General features: G+C 45.3%; 1 protein-coding gene across 1 annotated transcript in view; it reads left to right on the top strand.

The window, feature by feature from the left end:
- The window catches only part of SLIT3 (slit guidance ligand 3), a 587,661-nt gene that overhangs the window by 33,976 nt on the left and 531,795 nt on the right, over window positions 1–21,890 (top strand). The window contains exons 2-3 of the mRNA XM_023617271.2: window positions 11,599–11,670; window positions 17,920–17,991. Of these exons, the coding sequence (XP_023473039.1) occupies window positions 11,599–11,670; window positions 17,920–17,991 (144 nt within the window). The remainder of the gene's footprint in view (window positions 1–11,598; window positions 11,671–17,919; window positions 17,992–21,890) is intronic.

The raw sequence follows: 21,890 nt of genomic DNA on the forward strand, positions 1-21,890 counted from the left end.
GATAGTCATCACCTGGAGACCGTTGCTCAGAAAGGAATGTTACCTTAAGTTGTCGTTGGAAGGGTTTGGGAAGGATTCCTTTTTTTGTTTTTTCCTTTCTGAGAGTGAGGACTGGGATGTCCTGGGTGTGTCCTGAAGGGAGAGCTCTCTCTGCAGATGCTTTATTGAAGGATGTTCCTGGGTCGACTAGGAAGATCTAGGCAAAGAGCCGTGGGTTAAACCAGGTGCCCCTTCAAGATTACTTGAGCACTGAGGTCCCACCAACCCCTTCTGCATCTTATTTGTGCTCACGTTTTGCATGAATAATAATAAGGAAATTGATGGTAATGGTTACTTATCAAGTACTTACTATATGACCAGCCCTGTGCTAGAATCACTTTATCATCTCGTTTAATCTTCACATCCTAAGTGGTGGGTACTGTTTTTATGCCCATTTTACAGATGAGGAAACAGAAGCTTAGGGATGGGTTAAGTAACTTACCCAACATCAGACCATTGTCTCATAAGATTTGAGCCCAGCCTATCCGATTCTGGGCCTGCTTTCTTAAGCATTATGCTCTGGAGCAGGGATCTCAAATTCAAGTGCCTGTAAGGACCAACCAAGCAGGTGACATATGTGAGGGAAACAGTTCAGATGGATGAATTGCAGAGAACGTGCCCTGTCCAAAATGGGCAGCTGCCTTTTAGCTCCAGTGTACAGTAGCCATGAAGGCCCAGGGTTATCAGATCATCTGATTTTTTTGGAGACAGCCCAGAATTCCAGGTTTGTATATGAAATGCTCCCAAATTGGCAATTAATTTACAAATGTTAAAATCATTCTGAGGACCAGACTAAACATGTCTGTAGGCCAGAATTGGCCCGTGGGCTACCAGTTTGCAAGTTATATTGTGCCTCCAACAAAGAGCTGGTTATGCCCCATGTATGTCCTTTCCTGCTGGAGCATGAAGCTAAACAGAGCAAGACAGGGGCCAGCAGGGAGCCCTTCTGCTTCAAGGAGAGGAAGAGTGGAGACCCACACTCGCCACTCCCTCTTGCAGGGCCCTCTCTGCCACCACATCCCACCCTCCAGGTTGCCCCTATGTCTGGCCCATTCTCTTCCCTGCAGGTAGCTGTCTGCACAGTGCTGGCTGCAGACTTTTGCAGGTGTAAAATTATATATGCGAGCATGTTGCCAAGCCAGAAATTTAGCCCAGGGAGGCTTAGTTCCTAAACAACTGAGGTAGTGTGAAGCCAGTTTTTTAAATAAAATTCAGTTGTTGCTCTCTCCAATGCGTTTATGTGTTTTTAAACTTACATGTGGTTGTGTAACTGATGAGAATGAAGTGCAAAAGTCAGAGAATAATTGGATAATGCCTCCTGTTGTGCAAGTCAGGAGAAGGAAAGCATGGGATGGGAGCTCCATGAGGGTGATCTGCAGGGAAACATGGCTGCCTGTGACCTGGTGGGATGGTAATTTGATGGTTCTTGAACACATGCTGTTTTCTCTCTTCCATCAGGGAAGATGGATGGATGACATTAGGTCCTTTGGGCTGGGGAGAGGAAGCAAAGGAAGGAGGACACCCATTAGGACAGGGTGGTCTGAGAGCTCCTAAGAACTGCCCTTGGGCTCATCAAAGGGCATCTTCTCTTGTCCAGATTTCTGGAGTCTTGAATGGCTTTAGCTCTGCTGATCACTTTAGCTATGGAGAAAGTCCTATTTAGACTGGACCACTTTTTTCAACATTTTTTTAGGGGGGTGGGGGGGGGCGCATGAGTAATACATATTTGCTTTGGAAAAATTGACAGTCCTAATAAGCAAAATGTAAAGTGTTTTGAAAAATGTTAAATTTTAACATTTTAACAAATGTTAAAAAAAAACAAACAAACAACAACACCTCTTTGCCCTAGCATCCAGAGAAAACTAGTGTACATGGCTCTGAGTGTCTCCAAGGGGCCTCACTTCATCTGAGGTGTCTGGGAGGAAGTGGAGGGAGTATAATCTGTGGTCTTGGCTCCCACGGAGCTTCACACTCCTTTGGGAGACAAGGCAAACACACAGGAAACAGGCAGCAGCACACGAGGTGGAAGGAAATGTGATGAAAGACCAAAATGAGTTGTGCAGAGGCTAAATGATGCAGAAGTTCAGAAGTTCAGAGAAGGGAGAGATCAGCGTAGGATGGAGAGGCTGGGAGTGCTGCAGAGAGGAGAGGCGGGAGGCTGCGCAAGGCCTGAAAAGAGAGGGTATCAGTTTCCTGGGGCTGCTGTGATGAAGTGCTGCAAACTGGGTGGCTTAAAGCAGCAGAAATGTTTTCTATCACAGCTCTGGGGCGGGGGGAGTGAGCAGGGCCATGCTCGCTCTGAACCCTGTAGGGGAGAGTCCTTCCTTGTGGTGGCCAGCAATCCTTAGCGATCCTTGGCTTGCAGCTGCATCACTCCAGTCTCTGCCTTGGTCATCACATGGCGTTTTCCCTGTGTGTCTCCGTCTCTTCATCTTATAAGGACTCCAGTCATGCTGAATGAGAGCCCACCCCAATGGTCTCATTGTAACTGGATTACATCTGCAAAGACCCTATTTCCAAATAAGGTCCCATTCACAGGTACCTGAGTTAGGACTTCAACGTGTTTTGGAGGGACACCATTCAAGCCATAACATAGTGGTAGGATTTGGATGGAGAAAGGATGTCGAGGGCTGTTGAGCCCAGCAAGTAGCGGGAACGTATGTGTCGCTGGAGCGCCCAGCACAGTTTCCGGATCTGGTAGGTGCTCAGGAAATGTCTGTGGACGGAAAGAGGTAAGAATTAATTGAGGCAAGCTGAGAACAGCGATGAGATCCACCTGGCTGCAGTACTGTTGTGCAGCAAAAGAAATGGCGTTTGGGGGAAATTAATCTGGTTGTGGTGGGGCAAGATTAATGTTGGGGAAAGAGGCTGAGGGGAGTTAAATCAGTCATTTCCCTGCTTGATCCTTTCTGGGGTTCCGATTGCTGAAGGCGTGAAGTCTGCCACATGGATGTTCCACAGTCTCGGTGCCACCTGCCTCTATAACCTCGTTTGGTGCCATTCTGCTCCAGTCACCTGAGCTCCTTTCTGTTGCTTAAAGCCTCCAAATGCTTTCTCTGCTCAGGGCCTTTGCACTTCTGTTCCTCCACTTAGAAACGTCTCCCTTCAGCCTCTCCCCTCATCTGGCTTCTTGTCCTTCAGGTCTCAGACCAAATATCTCGCCCCAAGAGAAACCCCTCCTGACCACCCCAGCTAGCACCCCCGATTCCTCCCACCCTTACCTTCATTCTCCTCGCCTCACCCTGAAATGGCTTCCAAGTTATTTCCTTGTTGTAATCTGAAGTTCTGTTGTTGATTTGTAGTCTCTTGTCTCCCACTGTGTTAATTTGCTATGGCTGTGTAAAAATCATACCACCAACTTGGCAGCCTGAGAGTTCCCATTTATTACCTCACAGCTAGCTGGGGCCTCTGCCTCAAGGTCTCAGGAAGCTGCAGCTGAGGTATTGGTTGGGGCTGTGGTCTCATCTGAAGGCTTACCTGGGGGTGTATTCACTTCCAAGCTCTCGAGGTTGTTGGCAGATTTCAGTTCCTTTGCAGCCTGTTAGACAGGGCTTTGGGCTCTTGTTGGTCATCCTCAGCTCCTTGTTGGATGGTTGTGGAGGCTGCCCTCAGGTCCTTGCCTGATTGGCTTCCCTAACATGGTTGCTTGCTTCATCACAGGTAGCAAGGGAGAGAATCCTCTAGCAAGATGGGCATTATAGTCGTATGTAATGTAATCACAGAAGTGACATCCTGTCAGCTTTGCCAGATTATATTGGTGAGAAGCAAGGCAATAGGTCCTGCCCACACTCAAGGAGAGATTACATAAGGGAGCCAGCACCAGGAGGTGGGAATCATGTGGCCACCCTGGAATCTGTCTGCCACACTCACTGAGAGAGTACAAGTTCTCTGAAAGGAACTTTTTTGTTGTTGTTCAACACTCTGTCCCTAGCCACAAGCCCAGTGCCAGGTCCAGAGTAGGTGTTTAATAGACGGGTATTATAGGAAGAAATGAAAGATGGAAGGGAGAGAGAAAGAGGAAGGATGGAAGTAAAGATGGAATGTCCTACTTTCCCTTGCAACATGCTTTAACAGCCAAACAAATCTACTTGCAGTTATCCTAAGGCAATGCCTCGGGGCTTTTATACATGATGTTTCTTTTACCCGGAATCCTTTTCCTCCCTCTCACAGATTCCCATGCCAACCATCCTGGCTTTGGCCAGCTCATTCTTGAGGTCTCAATTAAAGTGTTGCCTCCTTGCCTGACCCTTCAAACCTGATTACTCCATCCTCCTTCCTCCATACTCTCCATACTTGGGCACAGTATAGAGCACGAGTCTGTAAACTGCAGCCCCCAGGCCACATCTGGCCTTCAGCCTGTTTTGTAAATAAAGTTTTATTATAGCACAACCATACCCATTTGTTTGTGTATTGTCTATGGCTGCTTTCATGCTACAAAGCTGGGTTGCATAGTTGTGATAGAAAATATGGCTGGCGAAATTTAGATTATTTACTATCTGGCCTTTTAAAGAAAAAGTTTGCCAATCTCTGATGTAGAGTGTTTATCACAGTCTGTGGTAATCGACTACTTTTTCCCCACTACACTCTGAGTTGCTGAAGGGCGGGGACCATATCAGTCTTGTTTACAGTGGTATCCTAGCATAAATACACCTGAAACTTAATGGTGAAAACATATTTGTTGAATGAATGAATGAATGATCTATCAGTCAGAAACAGAAAACAGGTGGAGAAACTCAAATTAGGATTACTCAAGGAAGGCTGATTTACAAAGGGAGGACTATTTCAGAGGTGTGGGTGTGATTCAGGGGACTAGGCCTAGAAACAAGTGTCGCCACCTCCAAACCGTAAGAGATGAGAGGAGGCCGAGTGTTCTGGAACCAGTAAATGGTCAGTCATGAAGAGGAGCCATGAGCTTTGGTGCGGACATTGAACTAAGAGAATGAATACTCTCTCCTTATCCTGCTCCCTCCCTCCTACCTCCTGCTCCACTCAAAGAGAAGAAAAAGGGCATGGAGGCAGCCCTGGAATATGGTCCATTCAGGTCAGCCTCCGGGGCGGAAGAAGGTGGAGAGCGAATAGCTGAAACTGAGGCCAAAGCCCCTGTCCAGCTTCTTCTGTTTGGTTGGAACCTTTTCTTTGCTGGTGGTAAACAAGGGGTCAGGCTGGGCTACACGACATCTTAACTCTGGCCCTTCCATCCCCTTTTCTGAGCGGGATTCCTCAAACTGGGCTATGGCATCTGGAACGTGACTGCATCACACCATCTGAAGCTTGTTTGGGAGCTTGCTGCCCTTGTCCTCAGACCTTTGCTTCTCTATGACTCCCACCATGGCCCCTGGTGTCCCACCATAGCCCCTGCTGTCAACACCCTCCCACGTGCCTCCGTCCCATCTGCTCCAGGAGGTCTTCTCTCTGAGCTCCTGCTCTCACAGCTCTCAAGTCTCTGATTGCCCACTCTCTGGGGAATCTAGACCACATCCCTTAACATTGAATTTTGCATATTCTTACATTGTTCTCTAAGTATCTGATAAGTTCTTAGTCTATCTCCTCAACTAGACTCCAAGCTCCCTGAGGGCAAGGACCAAGCCATACTGTTTAATCCCATCTGATTCTGGGCCCCCAAAATATGAGACTTAGAGATGTCAAAATTATCAGGACTTTATAGGTCATGTAGTTCAGCCTCCTACCCATCACAAGTACCTCCCTAGGCATCATGCCCAACCTGAGTTAACTGCTCATCTCTGCTTGTATCCCCCTGTAACAGGGAACTTCTGCATGTAAGGCAGCCCTCATGAATTCGCCTTATCTTCTTCCTGAAACCCAGAAGGCATCATTGTGTATACCCTTGCTGTATAAGGGGCAGGTGGTCTTAAAGTCTGATGTGATGGTGTATTTTCTAACTCTCTATGTTTCACTATCACGGAGAAACATCTCTTTTGAAGCCAATTGTAACCTCCACCTCTGCATCCTCTCCCTGCTGGTTGTTAGCTCTGGGTGAAAAGTTAACCACTTCGAATGCTGTTTAGAAAGTACTTGCTCACACAGCTTATCTCTTGAGCCTCATGATAATCCTGTGGAGCTGGTATTCTTGGTCATATTTTACAGAAGTCTCAACAACAACACTGACAACTGGAGCTCAGCAGAGTTAAGTGACTTTCCCAAAGTTACACAGCTGAGAATTGAGGAAGTGGGGACTCAAATCCACATCTTCTGGGTTTACAGTTGAAGCCCTTTTCTCTACACTCTGCTGCCTCACTACGAGTTGTTTTTATTGCTTCCCCTTCCCAGATGTGCCACAGCAAAAAGAAAATTTTTCAGGAATGCCACAGAATGAATCAGAAAGAGGGTATGGATATACATGTGCCCAGACAGGGACAGTGGCCTGCCCTGGAACATTTTTGTTTCATTTTTTCCAATGTTGTTCTGGATTCCTCTTCCTCCCCACCCCATCCAAGGTGTCAAACAGATGTGAAAATACCACAAAGTTGCAACTCACAGCATTGGTTTATGATTCACTGCTTGGGCTGGAGAAAAACAATGCAGGAGATTACCATGGAGGCGCCCGTTTATGGAGGCAACATGGTAGATGATGGAGCAACGTGGCAGAAACCATGTTGAGCAAAACGGCAAGAAAGCACTTCCCCCTGGAGTTTGCAAAGGGGCTCAGCACTCCCAGCGGCCTAGACCTCACTGGGAGACAGAATAGGGAACGTGCCATCTTGCTGGAGTGGGAAGCAGCGAAGCCACTAGGAGTACCCCTTGTTCAAGACCTAGGGATGGGCAGCTCTATTCTGTTCTGTTCTATTTATTTATTCATTCATTTTTCTTTGAGTCAGCAGTTAATATGATGCAGTAGAAAATACATAGACTTTAGTTATAGATGGGGCAGCATGATGTCATAAAAGACTTGGCTTCTGCATTCAGAGAGTCTGAGTTCACATCCCAGCCTTTGCTGCTTACTGGTTGTGTGACTTCTTAGAAAGCTACTTTGTTGGTAAAATTTTATAAGCTAGGGTGGAGGTGGGGGAGATTAGGCTTCAGTTTTCTCAGGTGAAAAATGGGATCATGATGGTACCTACCACAAATGATTACAGTGTGGATAAGAGAGAATGAACGTAAAGTTTTTAGCACAGTGCCTGGGGTGTAGTTTGGGCCCAACAAATATCAGCTCTTATTAAGGTGGTATTCAGTATTTGTTGAAGGAAGATAATAGCAGCTACCTTTCAGAACTGTTGCAAAGAGAAGGAAAAAAAAAAAAAACATGGAAAGCTACTGACTCAGAGATATTGCATTTGTCAATGTAGATTGCCATAACAAATAGTCCCAGAATTTCAGTGGCTTAAGAGTTCTATCTTGAACATGTCTGAGTCTGTAAATGGGGAGACAGAAGAGGAAGGATTTCTGTTCCCTGCAGTCATTCAGGGACTCAGGCTCTTTCTATCTGCCATTTTTGGAGTCTTCCACTGGATCTACTGAATCTAGCCCAAGATGTGGGAAGAGAAAGAGTGTGGAGGATTGGGCAGGAAGTTTTATGGATCAGGCCTGAAGGCAGCATATGTTGCTTCTGCAGGAAGCAATGATGAGAACTCAGTTACATAGTTGCACCCACCTGCAAGGGGAGCTGAGAAATGTAGTCTACTTGTGTGCACCAGACAGAGGGAAATGGTGTGGTGGACATGCCAGTCTCTGCCACAATGTTCAGTGATCAATATCCACTCTCCTGATTACTAATATAACACCAGGGTGATTCCATGGTATCCTAAGCCCCACTTGGAGGGATGGGCAACCCTAATTATGCAGTCTTTACTCCTCAGAGTCTGAGAGAAGGACCAGTTCTCACCTCATCCCTAGAATGACTTGGATGCCTTTGGCCCTTGTGAGCCATCCTTGACCGTAATGACAGGACAAAGGGTCTCAAGGGTGGCAGGCAAGCTTCAGAAAGGACATGCCATGAGAGTCACATGAATGGAGTTCCATTGTTAATGGTAAATTAAATATTTGGAAGGTGACTTTCTCTTCCTTTTTCTTTCATCTCTTTATCATTGCAAAACAAATCACTCTGAAACCTAATGGTTTCAGACAGAGCGCTCATTTTAGTATTCTCTCTCACGGTTTCTGTGGGAAGGAATTCAAGAGTGGTTCTCCTAGGTAATCTGGCTCAGAGTTTCTCATAAGTCATGGCCAGATGGTAGCTGGAACTGGAATCTCAAGGGTGCAGTGTGGGCCTGACCTCTAGGCTGTGAAAACACACAGCCAGAGCTGGAACAGCTGGGGCTCCTCAGGCACCTCTGTCTGTCTGTCTGTCTTTCCTTCCCTCGTCCCCTCACATTTCTCATTGGTGGAGGCTTTAGGTCTTCTGGTCGTCTCACATGCCAGCTCAGGTGAGGGCCCCAGTGCAAGTGCTCTGGGAAAGAGCCAGGCAGTCACACGTTGCCTCTTCTGATCTAGCCTCACAAGTTCTGCAGCATCACTTCGGCCACAGTCCTGTAGTCGAAGCAGTCACAAGGGTCTGCTCAGGTTCAAGGCAAAGGGGCATAGGCTCTGCCTCTTCATGGTAGGTGTGTCAAAGAAACCATTTGCAGACATATTTTTAAATGACCCCACTTCTCTACCCCGCATCTAGACTCTGTAATTGCTTCCCCAGCCAGGATCCCCCTTGTGGGATCACGCCTGCAGATGGTTCAGATCTCGTACTAGGCTGGGATATACTGATTCTCCCAGAGGCCAAAGCTGAAGGCTGAGAAATGTGGCTAACGGTCCAGAGGAGCCTGGACTGGGAGGATGGGGGTGGTGGGAGTGGGGATGGGCCCATGAGGTAGTGCAGCACCTTCTCAGTGTCACTTTAGTTCGTTCCCGTTTTCAGCCAAGCACGTCTGTGATCCAGGCTTTGTCATTCTCACCACTCCAAGATCTGCAAGTAGGAGAGGGTTACATAAAGCATGGAGGCTCAGAGAAATTAAGTAAATTACTCAAACTCACACAGCTGGGAGTGGGAGGTGGGACAGGGATTTGAACGCTATGTGTCACCTCAAAGGCCCCGTGCTCCTTGACCCTCTCCCTGGCAGTCTGGCAGTGTGTTTCTTGGGTGGGGCAGGGGGAGAAACTGTGGAAATAGGTGTTATAGAAATGCCGTGAGGGAGAGGCAGTACGAGGGGAACACTCATGGCACTGTCACTCTTTTTATCAGCCAGAAATGCACCCCTTTTTACCTTTAGGAAGATTGCACGCCAACAGAGTCTCTTGGGATCCAGGATTCATCTCTAGGCACAGAGTTTGGGGTGCAGCGGTCATCTGCTCTTGGTGCATTGAAATTTCAGTGATTGCGGTGGGGGGGGGGGTGGGATGCAGTCAACTAATGATAGTAACAATAGCTGTCATGATTGGATATTTGACAAATGCCGGATAAGCACTGTCTATGCATCATCTCATTTAACCCTTATAAAAACTTTTGAGGTTGAGATCGTCACCCTCATTTTGTAGATGGAGAAACTGAGCCTTAGAGATGAAGTGAACTGACCTTAGGTCGCTCAGTGAGTGGCAGGGCAGGGATTTGAACTCAGGGCTTCTTGCTTCTGAAGCTTAGCCTCCCAAACACTGACTCTGTAGCTGGGGCAACCCCACAGTCCCCACCCATACCCCTGCTCCCAAGTTTTTAGCAGTTCAGCAGCACACTTTGTGGCCCTTCACATAATAAATATTGATTGACAATATTGGTGCCACAGCCACTAGCACAAGCTGCTGAGATGCCATGCCGTGTCCCAGTAGTTAAACCTTTAGTTGTGTTGTCACATTTGCAGTTGTTAAGGCCCCCAAACATCCATCCCAACTGAGACAGGAGGTGAGAAGAATGCTTGTGGTGATTGTGAGCTCAGAGATTTCCGTCTGTGTGCTGGTGTGTAACTCTTGCATCAGCATCGCTTCTCTGTTTCCCTGTGTAGTTCTTGATCTTCCTTTACCAGTGCGCAACGTAGTCTGAGAAGCCTAAATACTGCCTCTCTCCATCACAGGCTGGTTAAGAAACAACCTTGATTGCTATTTTAAATAGTGGAAAACTGGTTGAGGAAGGGAGATGGTTCCCAGGTGAGGTCACTCAAGGACTCACTTGATTCTTATTTCAGTGTTATTTCCGATATTAGGAGAACAAAGTGCTAGAATCTGAAAGTTTTTTTCCCTATTCTTTTTATGCAACTGTAGAACTCAGGTCTTTGAGACATGACTGCAGGATGGCAACTTTAGGACCCGATTAGGAACACCAAAGAAGTAGTGAACATTTGGAGGGGGATCCATCATTGGGAAATGGCCTCTTAGTACCTAAAGGTTTAGGAGGAAAGCTAAGCCAGTTTATAGATACCTGGTTTAAAATCCAACTTGGCCAAAACTCTGAAAAGTTTCTCATAAGGAAGCATGGTAAATAGAAATTAATTGTTTAGCACCCCATATTAAGAATTGTAACGTATTATTCGTGGTCCTTTTTTGTGTTTGTATCCAGTCTTCTTAGATAATTTTAGTGAGCACTATATTTATACAGTTGTTCACAGGTTCATTCTTGACTCTGGTTTTTCCTTAATCCTGGTTTCCTACCCCTGTGGTGCCCTCTTCTCCCCAACACTAATGCCACCATATCATTTTCAGTTCTTCCATGGCAAATTCTTCTCTTTGAGGCCATTATCAGGAGCTTAAGCCTTGAAGTTGAGGCAAGAGTAATCCATGTAGCTGTCTGTACCTAATGAATCAGATTAGCAAAGCTCTGTCCGCTCTGTGCCAAGCACACATTCTATCATGTCGAGCTATGGAGTTAAATGAGGTAAGGTCTTTGCCCTCAGGGAATTTGCAAACTAGCTGGGAAAACGACAAGTACCTACTTAGGTACCAAAGTCAGTCAAGGTTCTTTGGGTTTCAAGCGATAGAAAATTCAACTCAAACTGGTTTAAGCCAAAATATAAGGGAGATGGGATAGACTGCCTCATGTAATCTCCAGATACAGAGGTATCTGGCTTCAGGCATGGCTGGATCCAGATACTCATAGGATAGCAGCAGGAATCGGTCTTTTCTCGTATCCTGATTCTGGAACGCTCTCTCTTCATGGTAGCAAGATGGCTTCTGGCAGTGCTGAGCAAATTAGTGACCACAGTGGAGAGAAAGCTATTGGGAATTTGAATCATGTATTCATTCCTGAAACCATTACTGTAGTCAGAAGGAGTGAAGATGCTCGTAAGCCTGGGCTTGATCAGGTGCCCATCACTGGAGCTGGGAAGAGGGGTCAACTTACACTGCATGATCTAAGAGTTGGGAGAGGGGAGCTTCCCAAGGAAAATTTGTTACCTGATGAAGGGGCAGCAGAAGCCAAGCAGCTAAATATAACAGGGCTCTACTACATACATAATGGATAATTTATTCCATACAAGATTCTTAAGGTTAGTTGGGCATGCTCAGGGGATATCATTAATCATATTATTCCTCCTTGACAAGCAATGTTCCTCCAATCCAAGTCAGTTCTGGGTTGAATGGACCGTAAGCGTAACCTTCAAAGATCTGACCCAGATTTGCTCTCCATTGCAGTGACCTGGACAGAAATAATATCACCAGGATCACCAAGATGGACTTTGCTGGACTCAAGAACCTCCGTGTCTTGTAAGTAGCACATGACTGTCCAACATTTTCATTTTTAGCTCTTCAGCCTTGTAAAAATGTTCCACTGCCCTGACATCACACTCTCAAGCACTGGGCAACAGGAGTTCACCATTCTGCAGCAGAAAGCCCTTCATTAGTGCACCCAGGTTTTCACAGGTATCTTGTTCTGTGTCTCAATGCTGCTGGCTGGGCTAGACCGATGGAAGAAGTCAGTTCCAGTGACAGGAGAAACAGAAGGCTCTACACGAATAAGGGAAAACAGAAGGCTCTACACGAATAAATTAACATGCCCAGCTTCTAGGATGACAGCAATGTCAGGTTGACTAACCATGCTTCCCTTCCATAGAGATGATAATTTCTTCTCCAGCCTGTGCATTGAAAGAGCAATCAGGACACAAGTTATTTATCTTGTTCGTTGATGGAGAGGAGGGGAGGTGGGAGGGAGAGTGTCAGACAGGGTCAGAGCCCTCGCTGAACACCCACAGCTGTGCAGACAGGTAGCCAAATTTGAGATGGACATTGGTGGAATGGGGTGGGAGTAGGGGGACAAGGAATATCAGGTTTTGTTGTTAAATATTGTGTACCTATCCCTAAGTCTATGAGTGGGAAGAAGCTGCCCAAGTGCTTGCCCATTGACAAGTCTCAGATATTCAGAGGTACAAGAGAGGAGCAATTGGACCCTCTTTCCTTCCTTACTCAGGAAGGAAATTTACTTGGACTCATAAGTGTGACTCCAGACCTAGAGCATAATCTTGGCCATTTGGTCACTGCCTTGGTGTTTGTTTTGTCGTGAAATCTTGGCAGGCAAATGTTTACTAGAAGTAGCAGCCGAAGTCTTGGTATCTGAAGCTACCTCCTTCTTTTTACTAATAGCCCTTTATAATGCAGTGACCTTTATTCCAGGGACAGGAAGTACCAGATTCTGGTCTGACTCAGAATTAATGGCTCATGTGACCTTGGGCCAATCACCATGCCTCTTTGGGCCTCAGTTTTCTCATCTGTAAAATCTGGAATGAATAGTATATTAGTTTGATAGGGCTGCTGTACCAAGTACCACAAACTGGGTGGCTCAAACAACAGAAATTTATTGTCTCTCAGTTCTGGAGGCCAGCAGTCCAAAATCAAGGTGTTGGCAGGGTTGGTTCCTTTTAGCGGTGTGAGGGAAGGCTCTGGTGCAGGCCTCTCCTAGCTTCTGGAAGCCTCAGGAATTCCTTGGCTTTTAGATGGTTTTCTTCTCCCTGGGTTTCTTCACATTGCTTTCACTTTAGGTGTGTCTGTCTGTGTCCAAATGTGCCCTTTTTATAAGGACGCCAGTCATATTGTATAAGGGCCCGCCTCAATGATCTCATTTTAACTCAGTTACCTCAGTAAAGACCCTGTCTCCAAAAAAAGTCTCATTCTGATAGACTGGGTGTTAGGACATCAACATATGAATTTTGAGGGGATACAATTCAGCCCATAACAAATTGTTAGAAGTCCTTCATTGCATCTCTCATTGTCGCACATAAAATATTTTATGGTTTTAACATTTTCATAACAGTTTGTTTATTCTCACTGCAACTTGTGGAGTATTGCTTTGTAACATTGTTTTTCTGATTGAGAGATGATGACCAAGGTGTACATGCTAACTTCCACAGATGAAGCTCTGTATTACATAGGGGTAACATAGAGGTGGGCATTATTGTTAACCTCTGTCTGCCCAGAGGAAACAGAGGCCCAGGTAGGTTAAGTGGTCCCAACTTCACATAGCAGGTAATGGAAGGAGGAGGAATCAGAACCCAGAATGTGTGCTTTCTAACCCCCATGCAGGCGCCGCTGTTCATTTGCATTATAGAAAGCTTAGGAAACCAAGAGCGTGATTGTCTAGCCATTTTGTAAATACAGCTCTGATGTGCAAAGGGCTTACCCAAGTTTCCCTGAGCACCAGTGTGAGGACACTGGGATCTGACTGCTGGGCCTCCAGCTGGCAGATGCTCTCCCTCCACGTGTTCTCCAGTCATTGTCCTGTGTACTCCCCTCTCTCCATCCTCGGAGGGAAGACCCCACCCTCTGCCAAGTCTTTCTTTTGCCCTAAGCAGTCACGTGTCTGTCAAATCACTGGCAGCCCTGACCAAGAATGTGTGGATCAGAATTGAGATTGGGATAAGAGTGGGGGAATTCTGTGGCTCAATTTTAGGGTGATTTTTATTGAAGAGATATAGGCAGTAAACCCCTGATTCCAAGTCATTTGTCAGCTTAAATAACAGACATTTAGCTTCTCTATTTTTTCCACCTCTTCCCCCTGCATCTGTGAGAGATTTCCTTTCATACAAGTCAGAAATTTCACCTAATGCTTCATTTTCTAACAAAGTCAAAAATAACCCTTTGATTTTCTTACCATTGCATCAGAAAGACTAATAAAAATTCCAATTTCCATATCTGCTCTCTGCAAATAGAAAGTTTAAAATAATCACAAAAGATCGTATTAATATCCTCTGGATGGTCTACAACATTCCTTTGACTGCAGTTTATCTTTTCAGTTAATTGGTACATTCTTCTTATTTTGATAAGCAATGCCAGAACCCTCCCCCTTCCCCCACTGGATAGACTCTGTTAATATACTGTGTTTCATTATCTTCCTTATCAGCTCAAAGACAATCCCATTCAAGTGGCCCTTTATTACTGTGAAAGAATCTGCTAGATGGGATAGCTGAAATGCTTTCTAGCTAACACCAATAAAATATCCAGACATTTAAACCATATTTTCCCTCAATCTATTCTTTTTAGCTGAGTAACCTAGACAACTATCGTTTTTGAAAAGCTTTCATCACACCTTGACACAATCCTCGTATCTGTTTCTTATTTACAATTTATAGTGAAGCCAGAAAAGACTCAATAGTCCTGAATAATTTGGGCTTGCCACCCATTTCCATGCAGAACTGTTAATATGGTGCAGGTGAATGGGCAAAAGCTGATAAAATGGAGATTGGGAACTTTGGATTCATCCAAAGGCAATTTTGCCTAAATAAAGTACATTCAAAGATACGAGAATTGCCTATAACAATTCTTTATCCCACAGGGTGAGAGTAGGAGAAGGTCTCTTCTGGTGGTATCAATTATCTTCCCTTTTTTTAGTAGTCTGTTGCAAGGACTCTACTATGCCCACAATGTGGGAACCAGCTTTATCCCAAATGGGGTTAATAAAAGAGTTAAACTCCACCCCAGCCATCATCACATGGGGGCGATTTCCGATTCTGATCCAGTGTTAAAACAAAAAAAAAACCCACAATGCCAGAAGAGCTGAAAATGAACACAGTCTGTGTCCCTCTAACTCAGAACAGACTCAAGCCATGGACAGCCCTTCTGGGCATCCCGCCTTTCCTGGATCCCCTGGCCTCCTGTATCTGGTCAGTAAAATGAGTGGTATCAATGGCTTTAGCACAAGCTCCTGAATTGCATCTCAGCCTAGAAGTCTGGATAGGGGGTTCACAGCTCATCCATCCATTGATTCATTTATTCATCAAATATTGATTATTTATTGAGCCTTTAAGTGCCAGGTGCTAGGCTGGACTCTGATAGATTTAGGAAGTAGATGTGGAAGGGGCCCTAGATACCCTATCAGTCAGGCTCCCAGCAGGAAAGAGATTATACTCACACAGGACAAATGAAGAGAGCTAAATAAGGAATTATTGGCAAAGGTGTGGGCAAGGTTCGGAGAAACCAAGAAGGGATGGTGCAGTTCCCTGGAGCTAGCAATAACAGGCCTCCGGGCCTCAAGGAGTGGTGGAAGGAAGTGGGTACACCAGCCCCACAAAGGTAGGAACTACCTGCAGGACCTGTGGTCCTAGGCAGAGGGATGTAGTCAACCGGAAGTGACCTGGCAGGGAGGAAGCCTCCAACCTTGCTCGCTCTCCTTCCACCCTCTGATCTCCTGCTGGTGACTCCCATTGGTTGAACCCAACAGGAAGCCAGAGTCAAAGAAGCTTCTGATGAAGCTGATAAAAGTTAGCCTTCCAGGGCCTGAGCACAGTGGAAGAGGGGCAGATGTCTAATACAGATGTATTTGCATTTCTTCTGCTCCCCTTTCCGAAAGAACCTACTAGTGTTAGATTAATTAGTACAGAACCGAGAGATTCATCACCGGAGCTTGGAGTTCCACTCCTTCAGAAACCCAGAAGGGATGTGACACTCAGCCACCCTAGGGTTGCTCCTTGTTATAATTGGGAAGTAATGACAACATGCTCAGTGATGGATTGATTGATAGTAAAAACCCAACTGAACCAACCACTACTCACTAATATTTAACAGGTTCCCTGTTTAGCAAGATATGCTCGTGTGAGCCTATTAGCATTCCAAGGCCCTCCCTGCCATATGGCAGGATGGAAAAGGAAGAGAAAGGAAGGAAAAGAACATGTATTGAGCCTCTAATTGTACTCCAGATCCTGGGCTAGATAATTTACATACTTTGTTGAATTTTTATTCTCACAAGGACTTATGAGATGTTTTATTTCTTCTGTCTTACAAATGAGGAAACTGAGTCTCAGAGAGGTTGAGTAGATAGCCCTACATTACACCATTAGCTAGTAAGCAAGCAGGAAAAGGGTTCTAAACCAAATCTGGCTTGCAGCCCAGACTGTGAGTTAGAGAGTGCACCCTCGCTAGATGTGTGACTCTATGCAAATAATTTCTCCTTGGATAAAGCTCTTGACCTCTCTGTTCCATGGTGTCCATATATGTTAAGTGAGGAGCCTCTAAGAGGCCACCTTACAGCACCCAAAAGTGACATAACTGTGTGAATCAGAGTGGATGAGGACTGTGACAAACTGGGAGCCCGTGTGCCCTGCCTGGCCCATTCTCAGTTCTGGACAATGGTCGATATTTGGTAATGGGACAGCTAATTTTCCAAAAGGAGTTTCTTTTGGGGTGTGTGTGTGTGTATGTGTGTGTAATATCCTGATTTTTAATTGTTTGCAACAAATTCACAAAAACGTAAAATATTGTTGACCCGTAACAAAATACCCCATCACTCGGATAGTTTAAGTCAGAAACTTGATGTGTCCTGCTCCCTTTTCCTTGATAATAAAATCCATATGTGCTGTGGCCCAAAGTCTTCTTTAGTTTTTCGTCCATTCAATAAACCTTTATTAAGTGGCTGCTGTGCTAGGCAACTGTGTTAGGGCTGAGAGTTTGATGATGAACAAAAGTCCTTACTCTCTTAGTCCTTAGGCATAGTGGGAAAGATGCTTCTGAAAATCAACACAAGGGCCAGAGTGTTTAGCCTAAGAAGTGTAGGGGTTATAGAATGTCTCAGAGGTGGAGGGCTGGCTGGTGGAAGGAATCATTTTGAAATGAAGGCCAAGCTTCCTCAAGGCTACTCTTCCTTCCTTCTGCTTTCCCTTCAGATGCTTCAGGGCGCCCCTCCTCCTGCCTAATCCAGAGGAACCACAGCCCTTCCTAAACTCCACGTTCCAAAGAAACATCCTTCAATCACAACTACATCCCCCCTAAATCCCGTTCAGGTATCAGGGTCAGCCCCGCTCCCTTGCTTCCCTCCTCTGCTGTTCAGCTAATCCATTTTAAGCTGCCATTTTTTTCTTTTTAAGTTACAGAAACAAATGTTTCATTGTATGCTCAATTCTTAGGCTATGCCACATGCATGAATCAAACCTTTAATCACCTGCTTGGAGGAGTCTGGAGGTCAGCAGAGCCCGTGGCTGGGGAGACCTAGCTTTTGTGACCCTCACTCTCATGTTGGGAACAGTCAGGCCCTGAGCAAGGGAGTCGCTGCCACCCGACCAGTTTCTTCGCCACAGGCAGTTGTCTAACAATAGCTTCCCCTTTTCTACTAGGTGACCCAGAGACAGAGTGAGCAGAGAAGGCCCTTTTCAATGAAGTATTTTTGAATCCTTGGAGGAGGGCTCCAAGGGAAGAGATGCTGAATATATGTGTGGTTTTTATAAGCAGCAGCTTTTCCCTCTTCCTTTTCTGTGCAACATCCTGCAGTGCTTGGGGGGACATTTGCTGAGAACATTCTTAAAATAGAGGCATGGAAACCAATCTGTCAGGTAGAAGTGTGCAGGCGGCGAAACCCTGGATACTGTGACACCAAGCTGGGATGTGAGTTATCTTGTCCCACTGGACTGATCCCAGCTGGGGAGGCCCTGAGGGTCGGGAGGGGCTGAGTGACCGTGGCTGCATGGCCTGAAGCCTGGCATGAGGATCCCCGAGCCCCCCGCTTGTCCTTGACCATTCCTGCCTCTCTGCTTCTAGGCATCTGGAAGACAACCAGGTCAGCGTCATTGAGAGAGGCGCCTTCCAGGATCTGAAGCAGCTGGAGCGATTGTAAGTACAGCACAACCTCCTTTCTGGAAAATCTTTTCTCTCTTTTTTTTTTTTTTTGTAAATTGGCTTCATTGCGACCTTGCTAAAAAAAAGTCTCCAGTGTTTAATAAAATGTTTGCTGTTGCATTTAAAGCACATTAGATGCATGTTAAAGAGACACTGAGATCCACATAAACATTTTTTCTTTAAAAGATGCTAAAATTGGCATCTGGGGTTTGCTTTTTTGCTTTCCCAGTCTTGAGCTCTCTCTTGTATCTGTTCATGGGGTTGGTTCTCGCCGAAGCCTCAGCCTTGCCTTTTGCGGAGGAAGGAAGCCCGCAGTTAGTTATCGTGTCATGGAAACCACTGTCAGTTCCCCCTGCCCCTGCTCCAGGAAGAGTCTCCCTCCTCAGGCCCTCTCCTTCCTGCACCCCCTCTGCCCCATTCTCGTGGGAGAGAAAGGACGAGAGAGTGGGCGAAGGCTTCAGTGTGCCTGTATCTGCTCTGAGTGAGCATCAGCCTGTGTCAGGGAGCCCACACATTTCCACGAGAGAATACACTGCCAGTGGTTTAAAAATAGGCCACGGTTCTGACTCTATCAGAGGGAGAGAGGAAAAGGGATGGGGGTCGGGGATGGATGGAGCCTCCATTTGTTTTGTTGATTAATGCTTTGGCAGAAAACTCTTGGGTCACTTTGCTGCAGGGGGCTGTTCAGATGGTTAAGTGGGCAGCTTCACCTTTCCTCAGTTAATCACATCTGGCAGCTCAGAACATCTGGATATTTGCTTTCTGCCCTCTGAGTGGGGATTGTCCCCAAGAGCACTTAGTCATGCTGGTGGGCGTGGGCGGCTCTATTCCATACTTCCTTCCACGTCCTGGTTGACCTGACATCGCATCCTCCTTCTCCTGCAGTCTGGGGACGGGGCTGCCATAGCTCACTGCCCCGCCAGCTCACCTTGAAGGATCCTTCCATATTTACAAATTCTGTTGCCGAGTCTCATCTACAGAGATGGGTGTGGGTAATGTGGAGGACCTACCATCAACGTGTTAGCTTTGTGATCTGCCATCTTTTCCCATGATTCATTCCATCTGGGGTGACATGGGAATGGGAAGGGGAATCACCCAGCAAAATCCCTTACTCCCCGCTCTGTTGCATGAACTGTCTCGTTTATTGCTCTCCTTCTGGGTCAGAGGTCAGCATATGTTCTACTGTTGTTGGTTTGAAAAATGACAGTTGTTTCTTATAAGGGAAAATAGTTATAAAAATAATAAATTTTGCCTCTGTTTACACCTTTATTTTTAAGTTTCTTAAAACTTAAATTCTTCTCCTTATTTAGACTGAGGAAAAAATAGAAGTATTTTTTGAACCTGGTTCCTTTGTATGAAATATTCAACATTTCGGTAGAAGGAGAAATATACAGTCCTTTGTGAAAAGGCCACCTCTTGCTTAGTCTTCTGATTAGAAGGGCAAATAAATTTCCAGTTCATTAATTTCATGGTTGTTGGGTTGAGTACTTTGGACATGCTAGGAACTATTCCAGTGTTTTATATGCTATCTATTATTTTATTCCCACACAATTCCTGTGAGGTGTTATTTCCCTCATTTTGCAGATGAAGAAATGGAGGCCTAGGGAGATGAAGCCAAAGAATTGTCGGGGGGGGGAGCCAAGATTCAAAGCCACATCTGTCTGACATCAAAGCCCACGTCCTTTTATACTTCTGTGCTGCAGACATTAGATGAAGTGTGATCTTTAGCAATGGCCCTGCAAATCGCCTCTCACATACCCATTTAACTCCGGGGAATATCAGTGAAATATGCTGGCCAAAGGCACTTTTCTGTGGCTTGGTGAACACGGCTGAAATCCATGCATGTCTAGGGGACTGAGGGAACTACAATTGCAGGGTAAACCTGGCTGTTTCTCTACTTCGGTGTATTAGGAGGGTAACGCTAACTGTTGTACTAGATAAACCTTCAAATCTTATGGCTTAACATAGTGGAGGTTTACTTCTTATTCATAGCAAACCCAGTAAGGGTGTTCCTGGTTGCTGGGCCTCTCTCCTCCAAGGAGAGACTCAGGGACCTGGGCTCCTTCCACTCCTCGGTTCTGACATCTTTAAGTCTTGGCTTCCAAGGTTCCACTGTTTGTCTGCATCAAGCCAGCAGAAGGGCAAACAGCATGAAGGATTGCACATGGGAGCTTTTCATGGGAGAGACGAGGAATACATGTCACTTCCACTCTTACATACCTTGGCCTAGCACCATTCACATGCCCACAGTAAACTGCGGGGGAGGCTGGGAAAGATAGTCAAGCTGTACGCCAAGGGAAAGGAAAGAGGCTCAGTGAACAGCTAGCCAGTCTCTGACTCATACTGCAAGTGAGCTGAAGAAGTACTTGGTCAGGAAGAAGGTGGAGGTATAGGCAGCTGGACGAGTATACATAGCTGGATAGGCACCTTCATTTAAGGCCTTTCAGTATCAGCCAGAGGGAGTGTGTGTGTGTGAACTTATCCTGACTGGTGTTAATCTGGTTTTGGTTATCCAGTCTGTCCCCACACAGACTGAGAACTATAGAATGAGAAAATAGAATATATTTGCTGTTAACAACTGAAGAAGTTGATGGCTGATTGTGTCATCTGTACCTCTCACTCCTGACTTGCCTTACCTGTGTCTCTATATTTGGTAGTAGATTAATCTTTATTGACTTCTTGTGCTCTGAAATACAGACTGGGAACTATATGCATTTTGATAATTCATTTCTGAAGTGTTTATTTCCATTTGGATTGGTCGTTATTGGTTTGATCTCTTAAGGCTTAATGGAAAGGGGAGAGAATTCTGTCCTTCAGGTCTCAACTCAGAATTCTCTCTTTCTGCATGAAGGGACCTCTGCTGCGGACTGGGTTAGGTGCCCCTCCTCTCACAACAACACATGACTGTCCCCATCACAGCACTTATCATATCGTATTTTAATTCCCTATTTGCTTGATTGTCTCTCCCCAAAACCATGGGTATGTTGAGATCAGCAATCATGTTCCATTTAGCTGTCTTTCTCAAAGCCTTGCACAAAGGTGTGATAGTAAGTGCTTATGGAATGTTTGTCAGATAGTTGAGTTTTTTGTTCTATACTAGTGGTTCTGCGCTGGGACCATTTTTCTCCCCCATAGGATACTTGGCAATGTCCAGAGACACATTTGGTTGTCACAACTGTAGGATGCTACTGGCATGTAATGGGTAGAGGTCAAGAATGCTGATAAACTACAATGCACAGGGAAACTGCCACAACAAAGAATTATCCAGTCCGAAATGTTAATAGTGCTGAGGTTGAGAAACTCTGCTCTTTCCCTATTACGCATCCGATAACAGCTTAGACACTTGACATATGCCATCTCATTTAATCCATACAACAATATTATGAGGTTAGAATTATCATGTCCCTGATGTGACAAAATATAAAATTCAAAGCATTGCCTATGAAGTATTATTGCTAAATATGTTTACGCTAAATCTGATTTAGCTAGATCTCACTTCTGGTTTTGGGGAAGTGAACAGGATAGAGGAACAAGTTAAATGAAACCAAGAGGAAACAAACAAATTCTGTAGGTAAGAAATTTGACAAGATAACTGCCCTGGTCTCTTCAAAAAGTCAGTGTCGTGAAAGAGCTGGAAGTTGACTGTTCTAGATTAAAAGAAGCTTGAATAGAAACAATAGAAGAAAAATTGGGAGAGGTAATGGAATTTAAATGTTCTAAGATCTTTGAATTATCCAGGAAGTGATAATAGTGGTAATGTTTATTGCCTTATTAAATCAAGGATGCATGTTGTAATCTGTACAATAACCTCTAAAAACAATATTTTAAAAAATATAATAACCTAACAGAGGGATAAAGGACTTACAATAATACAAAAAAAATGTAATTAATTC

This window comes from Equus caballus, chromosome 14, assembly GCF_041296265.1.
Source record: "Equus caballus isolate H_3958 breed thoroughbred chromosome 14, TB-T2T, whole genome shotgun sequence".
NCBI lineage: Eukaryota > Metazoa > Chordata > Mammalia > Perissodactyla > Equidae > Equus > Equus caballus.